The following is an 11,769-nucleotide window of genomic DNA, read 5'->3' as shown; positions in this document are numbered from 1 at the left end:
TTTATCCGGCTAATATTCAGTTCTTCCTCATAAGTATGATATGCATAATAAAAGGACTGTACATTTTATTTAATGTAATTGTATTAAAAAAAAACCTCGGAAACAACTCCGTTTGACAAAAGTCAGAGTTGTGCTGTGAATGGCATTTTAGGATTTGATGTTCCAGAGGTTTCAAGTATTTGGAACTTTTTGTCTCGATTATACAAAATTAAGGTAACACCAGAGCACGTGTTATGTTCTCTGAATTGGTATAATACATATAAATTAGAATTACTAGTATTAGGTTGATACCGCTGCTTGCGGAAAATCAATCCAAGAAAACCACTCTGTAGTCAGTGCTAATAAATATGCTAATGATATGATGTTATCGAAAATTTTATATTCATAAATCGTATAATTCTACTAAAACTATGACAATTACTTAAATAAAAAAAGTTTCTTTTCTGTATAGCAGAGTAAAGAGTTTTCATGCACTATTGAGTATTCAAAACTAGTCAATTGTCAGCAACGAAACCTTTATCAAGTAAACTCTTTAAAAGTTCGAGAATTCAAATCTTCATATAGACTGACTGTAATAAATTTCCCTTTACTTTTCGTGGGGTTTGTTTGATTTGCAGTGACCGTTGCCAGTTATTCAGTTTTACATATGTAATTTCGTTATTTTTAAAGTACTGCGAATCAGATTTAGTCGATACATGTTAGATTATACGCAGTGATGTAGAAAATGTCTACAACATGTAAGCCCCCAGGTACTATTCCTCATGGATATCCAGCGGGATCTTTATCCGCTTACAAAAAAGACGCCCAAGTGGGATATGTGTGTCATGACAGTTATAAACAAACGGGGACTCCAACAATAACATGTAATGGCACAAATTGGATTGGTTCACCTAAATGTTCTTTGGATTTTATTGATGATGGTTAGTAAAGTTTTTTTTTATACTTTTTAAGATACAATACATAAACCAAAATATAACTGAAAAAATATAAAGATATGAATAAGACGAATAAAGAGATAGTAGAGTTGATCCAAGATATTTGAAAGGGGGCGTAATTCCATAAAACGGGTTATACACCGACACATTTTTGAACGATTTTATGCTAAAAAATCATATAAATCGCGAAAAACATTGTAATTTTTTTTGACGAGGGGGGAGGGTACGCCCTCTACGCCCCTAGATCCGGCACTGAATAGGGCCATTTTCCCCACGCTATTTGTTTTACTCACTAGGTTGCAATGTGATATTTGTTGAAAACTACAAGATACTAGATATTACAGACTCTGAATAATATTCTTTTATATCTTTTTTAAAAGACTCAACATATATTCAAACCATCAAAATACTTATCAGTGCTACAAATTGTTGTTGGAGACAATGTTGATACAATGCTGCAAATTCTAACTATTTTTTAATTTTCACGTTGTTGACCAAAATGAATTAATTTGTATTTGAAAGACATTTCATCGCTTAATCTCGGATAGAATTTTGGGTTTGATTTAATTTAGGAATTTCCTTCTTCTTCATCTTTCAGAGAGAGAGAAAAAAAGAAGAAATTTGTAAAAAACTGCTTCAGACATTTATAATTGATCACATTTCCGAAAAAACCCGTCTTAATAATGTTGGCAAAAACTCTCAGTCTGTTTCACATCCTACCTCTTTGTTTTCAACACGTATCAAATCTTTGGCGAAAATTTCACAATTTGTCAGCTTGTTCAATAACCGGTTGCAGAAAGAAATCACAAATCAGTTCAAAAATCAAGTTTAAAGGCTTAACATGTTGTATGAACTATCTATTAATGAAGACTGTATATTGACCTCTAGAAGACTTTTGGTTATTTGTATAGTTGGGTTGCTGTCTGCTTGATGCTAGGCTTGATATTTACCTCACATTTTATTATAATCATTGTACAAAGCCATAGCTGAATGTTTTATTAACAAATTAATAAATGGTTCATGTAATCATGATATTAACTTAATAGAAAACAAAATAAAGTAAATAATTCATGTTACAGCAGTTGTTTTGCTCATCTTAGACAAATGACAAAGAAGGTCTGAATTGCAGTACTTAAACAATTGCATGACTGTAGCTGTCCACCAAAATTGGTTCCTGGTATCATTGGACAGATCAAATAAGTTCAAAAGCAATTTTCCAATGCTTGTTTTTATTTACTTTAACCCATCAACAGAGTAACTAAGAATGTATTACTCCTCCAAAATTCAACCTTATACAGTGTCATCCAAGAAAGTCAGTAATGGTGCCATCTTTAAATCGAAGAATGGCAAAATGACCATTAGTGTTTCCTATTCAATAAGGTGAACAAGTTTTCTAGCAGCTTGACTTATTTTCAGTTTTATATGATTAAGAACAGTCTTAGGGCCGTTTAACACATTCGCATTTTAAATTCATTTCATTTATTACCATCATGATAAAATTGTAGATGAATACCCTCCCTAAAAGTTTTCAATCGAAGGCGATAAGCCGAAACGGATTTCCCCCTCCTGTAGCAAGACTGTGCCAGCCTTGTCTCAAGGATTTGCATAAATTGTATAGAAAAAACAACATTTTCTTTATTTTTCAGTATGGTTCTGGTTGCTAATTGGTTTAGGACTTTTGCTAACCATCGCCATTATAACTGCTTTATGTTTGTATTGCACAAAACGACACAGGTAAGCCAACTTGTTTTCTCTCTGGTATTCGGTCTACTATAGTATACAAAGTAAATAATATGTACATATAAAAGAGACACGATTTTATCTACATTTATATCATAAAGGGAGATTATGGACAAACATTACAAGTGCAGAAAAAATCTAAAAGTCACCATACTGTCTTCTATGTTGTACAGACCCAAAGGGTCTACTAGGCTATGTATAGACAATTAATCATCTGGACTTCTCAAATCAGACAGTAGAAACGATGCTAGATAAAGGCGTCTTTTAGTTTTTGGCAAACAATTTTGGAATATTTGGTCCTCAATGCTCATCAACTTCATACTTGATTTTGCCTTTAACTATTTTTATTCAATACCCATTTTCCAGTGCCAGTCCAAATTTCCAACCATTAATAGGTTGACATATTTCTTTTAGACTTTTAACTTGTAAGTTAGCATAATTTTTATTAAAAATTCGACTAAGCAGATCGGTTTAGTAAAATCAGCGACTCTGATGACTTTTGTGAAAGACAAAACGTGCGTCTGGCGTACATAGTTATTAGCCTGGTATCTTTGATGAGTGCTGTGTCTCTGTGGGATGTAAAGATACGCAACCAAGTCCGAGCGGATTTGGGACTTTAAATCTAATGCGTCGGGTATGGAAAGTTCCACGCTCTCTGTACGTTTAAGGACCCTTTTAACAACTCATTGAGAAGTCTCTAGGTGCTCCTTATGTACTCACCCATTTTTACAGTGCCAGTCCAAATTTACAACTATAAATAGGGTGACATATTTTCTTTCATACTGTCAACTTGCAAGTAAGCATATTAAAAATTCGATCTGCAGATCGATTTAGTACAAAGCAGGGAAGGTAAAATCTTCAATATGCATGTTATATGTCATGTTATATGTGACCCGGAACTCACTTATCAATTACCCACAAATTGATTGGTCATATAAATGAGCTAAGAAACTATTGTCTTACAGGTGTTTCCAAAAACAGAGTTTGTTTCAAAGCCCAAAAATTACGGAATGATTAGAAACAGGTTATTTCCCGAGAAAGTCAATTTCTTAGATGATCTGAAGTTTTATCGCTGTATTAACTCAACATTTTTTTTTTGAAATTCTTTGGAAAGTAGTCGTTCAAGAATTATGACAACAGTTCTGCCATTTTTGTAAGAGATATTACCAATTTTGTTCGAATTATTTCACATCAGGGGCAGTTTCTAAGAGTTTTTAAATTTTTACTGAAGTTCACAGAATCCTGATTTGCATGTGCCACTGATAAGTATTTTGTAGAATAAACGCGCGTCTGGCGTACTAAATCATGCCTGGTATCTTTGATGATATTTTTCTACTGTACTGTATTCCTGACATGTGATAGCATTATTAATACGGAACGATTGGTTATAAGTGAATTTTTTAAATGGATTTTGTCAATTATTTTGTATTGAAATTTATAAAAAGAGAACATTCTAACCATACAAACACCGTACCGTGAGTAAAGCTATTTATACTGTCTATCAGAAAAAAAATCATTTTGCTTACGGATAGATAGTCTTCAACAGCAAACTGTAGCACTGAATTGCATAGATTATATATAACTATATATTTGTAACATTGTTGAATCATCTTTCGAGTGTATTTAAATGTACTTATAAACTTTACCTTTAAAGTTCCAGTAGGTTAAGTCAAATTTCCAATTTTGACTCTGATATACAAAGGAAATTGGTAATACGTATTAAAATTTTCAAAATCTATTTTTTCATTCTTGTCTTTCAGGTATCGTCGTCGTAATCGCGTCCGTGCTTTGAATTCTGATGAAGACGAATATGTAGGCTGCTGTGGTGGATGTTGTGATTATGGTGGAAGTTGTGATGTCTGTGGGTGCATAGATTACTATGGATGTTGTTCATTGTATGGTTGCTGTGGTTACCTTGGTGTGTGCAGTTGGTTTTTCGGCTGTTGTCGATGTTGTCGTGAACCACTCGAAAGTCACCGGAGAAGAATGGATGTTACCGGGAACGTTTTCTATATTAATCATCAAAACGTTACCCCAAGAATATCAACAAGGTGGGAAGAGCTGCCAAAACGAGGACGATTATCGAAGAAAACGGCAATGAGATTAAAAAAGAAAAGACAGCGCATGCTTGAAAGCAGAGATTATGTGTCAGATCGTGTCGAAAACCCTTTAAACGACGAAACTTATGGTAAAGTAAGAAGGAGTGCAAAAGACTTAGCTATATGGTTGCCGCATTCAAATCCAGTTCGAAGCATTAATACAAGTACTAGATGAATAAGACACGCTCTTGAGATGACTTTTTTTTGTCTGATTTTAAGAAATAGAGGAAGAATAAGCTTAAACTATCAAAACAGTGAAATTGTATGTAATAATATTTAAAAATCAACCCATTAATTGATAAATGTCTTTAGTAACAGACACTATAGCTTCAGCTTACTTAAAGTAATTAAGAGCAATCTTAAAATCGTATTTCATAGCATTGATTTTATGAAGCTTTGTTTTGCCTTTATTACGAAAAAATCTACGATTGATAAATCGTTTTTTCTCTCTCTAGTTTTTTATTATAGCTATAGGATATTTTTACTGTACCACTTGTTCGTTCATTGCTCTAGATAACAGAAGATTGTTTAGAACAAATTCTTGAACATGCTAATGTGTACTGTTTACCCCCTCCCCCTTTTCCGCCTTATTTTTTTCCTTTAATGTTTGCATTAATGTCAAGTATGCACTTTCTTTTTGATTAATCATAAACTTGACTCTATTTGAGACGATTAAGATCTTACCAGAGAATTCTTCAGAATAACCCAACATTACTTTACATAGGCATTCCAGCTATATTTTGAAAGGTTAAAGAAGGAATAGCAAAATAGTATTAATAAATATCATTCTGTATCAAAAATATATAACGACTATTCAAAATGTATAATTCTGTTCCTTTACACAGATTTTGAATACCGTAAAAGCACCCAATTTTTTATTTTTGTTTTATTTTTTTTTATTGGTTACCTGTAACAAAGAGAACAATAACCATAGTAGTAAAGCACATACATTTTTACCGATACATGTTTTAGTTTTGTCGCTTATAGGCGTGTATAATACGATACAACGCGTGCTTCTCTTTACGATTTGCAAAGGAAAAATCTAAAAACTTGAACCAAACACACGTTCGTCAGTGAAAAATTGAATACAATTTTCTGTAGGAATGCCTATTTTATTATATGTATGGGCTCAACCTATAATGCATTAGAGATCAGATTTTTCAATCATTGGAGTTGTCTTTCTTTGACCAGAAAAAAAATCCATACATCGAGCACCACTACTGTACGATTTGACCGTTCGTCCATTGTTGAATACATTTGACATGTTTTTGTAGTGGTAACTATGTCACTGATTTCTATCTGATTGCCACTAATTTTAATTTTTTTCATTTACGTAAAATTTTAATTTAATTATGTTATTGTCATTAAACTATATATCGTAGCATCATATGTTTTGCATTACCACTATACAACACACAACTTATACATTCATTTTTTCGTATGTGCTTTGTCTATATGTCATTTTGTTTTTCTTTGTTGACATATTTGTTTGATTTTGTAGTGATTGAGATTATAACACAATGTTGACTGCTGTATCCCTATTTTTGACATTTTTACCTATTATGTCTGTTTGTTTTGGTCACACATTGTTGTCAATACAATGGAATTTAATGCGACTGTTATACAAGTGAGATGTTCAGCTAGCTATAAAACTAGGTTTAATTCACCATTATCTACATAAGGAAATGCCTTTACCAAGTCAGGAATATGACAGTTGTTTTCCATTCGTTTGATGTGTTTGATTTTGCCAATTGTTAAGGGACTTTCCGTTTTGAATTTTCCTTGGAGTTCGGTATTTTTGTTGTTTTACTTTATACACGAAAGTATGTTTAAGAATAAACCTTAAACGCATCCGAACTAGTTTTCTAAAGTATATAGGCAGTCAGCAGGGTTTAAGAACATTTGTTGTTCGACCTGTTAGTCAAATGCGTTTTGTTAAAATATACTTTTTCACTTTTTTGGTCTTTTGGAAAATGTTGTTTGTGCTGTATTTAGACCCCTCTAACAAGAAATTTGTTTTGCATGCACACGTATAAAAATTGCGGTTTTTATCCAACGCAATCATAGGTTTGAACGTTGTTTTCAATTTAGACTTGTTTATATTTTTTCGTTTGGGCTTGTATTATATTTGCCTTCGGGTTTATATGATCCGTTCATCCTATTTCGACTCTTTCAAAATTCAAGAGTCTATCCTAAATTGAGGTAAATTATATGGCCTTCCAAATACCGTTTCGATTCCTAACATCACTGAAGAGACATTAATTGTCGAAATCTGGATATGGTGTACAAAAACCTTTGCACCTGTTGTTTGCGGTATATCATCTTTTCCGCAAGTTTATTGTTTTCTGTTTAGTATGAAATTTATAATTAAGATCCATTTATTACATCGGTGATCCGTTTATTTGGCAATCGCCAATGGCAGTCAGCAGGGTTTAAGAACATTTGTTGTTCGACCTGTTAGTCCAATGCGTTTTGTTAAAATATACTTTTTCACTTTTTTGGTCTTTTGGAAAATGTTGTTTGTGCTGTATTTAGACCCCTCTAACAAGAAATTTGTTTTGCATGCACACGTATAAAAATTGCGGTTTTTATCCAACGCAATCATAGGTTTGAACGTTGTTTTCAATTAAGACTTGTTTATATATATATATATATATATATAAACGCATCACGGAAAGCAGGCATATAAATTGGTAGTAAGACGCGGTTCGCACGTTTCGTCCTCACACGGCTTACCAGCGGCGCTCGAATAAAAACAATTGGAAGGCCAAATCTAGCACAAAGTTGCAGAGCATTGCTTTAGCATACATTAAATCAATAGTTGTGTCAAAGACGGGTAAGGCAATCAATGACAGGGGAGAAAAATCCTTCGTGTTACGAAAAATACAAGATTTTATGAACAGTAAATCTTTACAGAAAATGAGTGCTGACTACTGGGCTTACATATTATACGTATTATGTATAGAGTTATAATCTACTGGGCTGACGTACAGATAATGTATAACATTATGAAATACTGGGCTGACGTATAGATAACGTATTGCATTACGAACGACATATATCAAGAAACCTGTAAGAGAGGAACACGGAGAAGCGACATAACGCGTACATGATTTATACTTCACGTAAGTAGCAGACAGTTGGCCGTATAATGCATATGTAATTAAGGGGGATTCGGTGGCCGAGTGGTCTGAGTAGTTTATAACTACTGTATTACAAGCCTGTCAACAGTGAGGTGAGTTCGAACCAAGCACGTGGTAGGTGGGTACTACTCCAATCTTAGTTGACTAAGGTTTGCCACATTTCCTGCAGAAGGTCGACGTTTATCGCCGGGTACTCCGGCTTCCTCCACCAATAAAAGACTGGCCATTACAATATAGCCAATACTGCTAAAGTGGTATTAAACACAAACAAATCTATCAATCAATCATATGTAAATTAGCGATGAAATATGGTTTAAATCGGGTTATCTTCCCGTTTAACTACACTGTAAATAACATGTCTTTTAAAGTAAAACTTTTTAAATCAAAGTCTATATGTATATAAACCCGAATAATTCAGTCGTTATATTCCGCTGATCTACAATAATTACTTCTTTAAGGTAAACCTCGCAAGTAGGAGAGATCGATTACGGGGAGGGACTGAATTATTCGGGTTATATGTTTATTAGATAAGTCATAAGAAAAATAAAAGTTGTGTCGCTTATCCTGATGTCTCTAAAGTAGCTGATAGTGGTGGTTAGCAATCATCCTTTCATTAGTATTGGTAATGACATTCTTTAGCGATGCATTTTCAGTTAATACATTGTGTAATGCTACCAGTTCTCATGTTGCAAATACCTCAGGCATATTTGACTTTGATGGATTTTGCTGCTCCTTGTTAGTTCAATTGCTCCAATTGTTTTATGTATTTGGATTCCGGAACTGTTGCTCTCACGTGTTCTATTGACTATTTTCATATTAACGACTTTCTACTTCGGATTGTATAATTTGTCGACAGGTTACCTACTCTGTGTGTTAGGACATCCTGGTACTCGGTCAAGTAAGAACAACCAAAAGAAGTAAAATCAAATACAAAATCGGTACAATTTTGGGGGAAAGTTTACTACTTTCCGATGGTTTTGTCGTCGTATAGAAAACATAAAACAGTTCATTTTCCATAAAAATTGAACCGATTGAAAGCTTGATTTTACTTTTGTACGTTGCTCTTACTTGACCGAGTACCAGGACAGTCCTACAACTAAGCCCAAGAAATCACATCAAAATGATTTTGGATTGAAAATCAGCTTACACCACTTAGAAAACATAAATTTGTCACTTCAATTATAAGTTTGTTTGTTGATGAATACCACATCTTTGGTTTTCTTGATAATAGGTGGTAATTGTTGCATGAAGGAATTAATAGTAAATACACAACACTTATCAATATCTATAAATGAAAATATTTAGTTAATTACAAACATAAACATGTAATACAAATTAAAAATTATAGGAAGACAAATTAAATTTCAATTTTATTTTAATGTGTAGGGAAATATATAACATCACAAACTTTCCTTCATCCTTTATAATATTTATTTTCAATGATTTGTTATAAAAATGTTAAAATAAACAAAATTTCAATTAATTTCATTACTCGTCTCCTAGAGTGGTAAAACCAGAAACTGGACACATTGTGTGTTATCATCTCTACTGAAAAGAAACTCAGTGTTTTTGTTTTAAACATCTTTTGTTAAGTAATATTGTCTATCCCTTTATCAGCATGAGACGACAGATTTACAACTCTAGTTAACAATTTTATAATTGAGAGAAGATATGAAATTTTCACTCTGTCTGAAGGGCTTAGATGCAAGACTGAGGATGTCCAACCGACAGAGTAGGGTCGAAAAAATATAAACTCCGGAGTCAAAAGTCGGTAATATGAAAATAGTCTATAACGATTTTAGAGTAACACGCGTATAATACGTATTTATATTATTTTGTAGTAAACTAAAATGTGGTATATCCAATGAAAAGTTCAGCTTTCCTGTCCTAATTTCTTTATCTTTAGTTACTTCATTATCTTTTAATTACCTATGTATATAGAAACATAGCTATAGTAATATTTATTTACTCGTAATGGTGTTGATTGGTTTGGTAAGTTTAGAAGTTTCCTCCTTAAAATGAATTTGAGATATCATTAATTTTTTGAAGAAATAAAAAAAAGTCTGATTCAGAATCTTCAGTATATACTTCATTAAGAATACTGTGAAAAGTCTGGCTTTTTAAAATATATATACTTTTATTGACGAGAAAGGAAAGATCAGTAATCGCAAATTTACTTTTAATCTTCGAAATATAAACGAACGGTAACAAACTTGAAACTGTAACAATGTTTTTGTATAAACTACGAGTACTGTAATAATTTAAAAGTATCCATCTTTGTATAATTAAAACCGTTTATCTAAGATCTATATAACTTTTTATGAGTTTCGATGTTCTTTATCTATAGAGCTGCATTTATATTCTATTATATAAAATTGAGAATGGAAATGTATGCATAAAAACGGCAAAATAAATAATGTCAATCAATTGATTCCTTGTTAAGTCAAAATGGATGTTGTCAGCAAGTTCAAACTGCTTCAAACCGTGTCTCAGATTTCTAATATTGTGACCTATTGCAGTAAAATATCTGAAACTATTATTCGCAAATATGCAAAATTGATTTACTTTTCAACTTAACCTTGTACCGAATAATTCGTGTAAAATTCATGCTTCACACGTTTTCTTTTGCGTAGATGTTTTTATTCTCCGTTGCTGTTTTTTTTTCTCCGTCAAGCATGACAGAACATGACACACTGCACTCTTGTACACCACTCATTGTTATGAACCACACAATATATATTACAGATCTAGATAGACATATACATAAAATTATATGATAAATGAAATAAAAATGTATACGAAGTAAACTAAACGCAATTGTACATTTACGACACAAGTAATCTCGATCATGCTACGGTGCTAATTTTGACTTATAATTGGAAAACTAAAATTCGATCTTTACTGAAGCTATGTGACAGCTGGCAGTACCAAGAGTGCCTGTCCATCACTTAATCGCTTAAAAATGACGATGTCTAATTGTTTTTGGTTACAGTCTTTTAAGTTATCATGATCGTAAGGACCAGAACATTAATCTTTTGTTGTAAGAGGGTCGTAATGGGGGTACCTTTTTGACCAATAACGGTAAAAAATCTTACCAAATGACGTTAGCGGTAATTTTTGGTGCATGACGATAAAATGTACACTTTCTTTCAGACGATAAAAAAATTGACTGATTTTGACGAATCACGTTAAATTTTTTCCAAAAATAACGGTAACGATAATTTTTTGAGACCTCTGACGAATCACGATAAGGATATTTTGACGAATCACGGTAAAATTTTTAACCAATTTGACGCTAACTGTAGCCGAAAATGACCGTTTGACGCCTGACGGTAAAGGGCATTCCTACCCTCTTTTAAGGGAGCATTGGTTTTTCTGCCCCAATGATTTTTTTTCTCTCTGTACAAACACTTTTTCCAAAGTTTTATATATATAATTCTGTAACATACAGGGACAAAAAAAAAATCGTTTTAAATCTATTTTACTAGTTTTGAATATAAAGAAACTATATTTTTCACCTCCTTTCTGAAACATTAATTAAAAGAAATTTAGAATCTAACATTTTATTAGAAAAACACATGCCATAATTTCCATGTGGTATACAAATATGGTTATAGTAGTAAACCACAGTTGGGTTTAAATTAGAATGTTGAAATAATAAACATGACATGAAAAGTAAAGCTGTATATCAAATTATATACATTTGTTTATGAGACTAATATATTAGGCACCGTTTTAAAAGGTTTATTAAGACTAATGGTAGGAAGTCCTTGAAAATATCTAAATATATATGTTATAGGCGTGATGTATTGTTGTATGATATATACGTATTTTTTTCGATTTGTTTTGTTT

The 11,769-nt window shown here is 32.4% G+C and overlaps 1 protein-coding gene across 1 annotated transcript; it reads left to right on the top strand.

Moving 5' to 3' along the window:
• The first annotated feature begins 724 nt into the window (after positions 1 to 724).
• Positions 725 to 6,156, top strand: LOC127722562 (uncharacterized). Its single transcript, XM_052229331.1, has 3 exons — positions 725 to 749; positions 2,582 to 2,669; positions 4,436 to 6,156. Exons 1-3 carry the CDS (start codon positions 725 to 727, stop codon positions 4,947 to 4,949), a joined length of 627 nt encoding a protein of 208 aa, XP_052085291.1. The 3' UTR covers positions 4,950 to 6,156.
• Positions 6,157 to 11,769: the final 5,613 nt, after the last annotated feature.

The sequence above is a fragment of the Mytilus californianus genome, unplaced genomic scaffold (genome assembly GCF_021869535.1).
Source record: "Mytilus californianus isolate M0D057914Y unplaced genomic scaffold, xbMytCali1.0.p SCAF_1, whole genome shotgun sequence".
NCBI classification, from domain to species: Eukaryota; Metazoa; Mollusca; class Bivalvia; order Mytilida; family Mytilidae; genus Mytilus; species Mytilus californianus.
The sequence above is the reverse complement of the archived record's forward strand: the minus strand, read 5'-3'. Positions and strand labels throughout refer to the sequence as shown.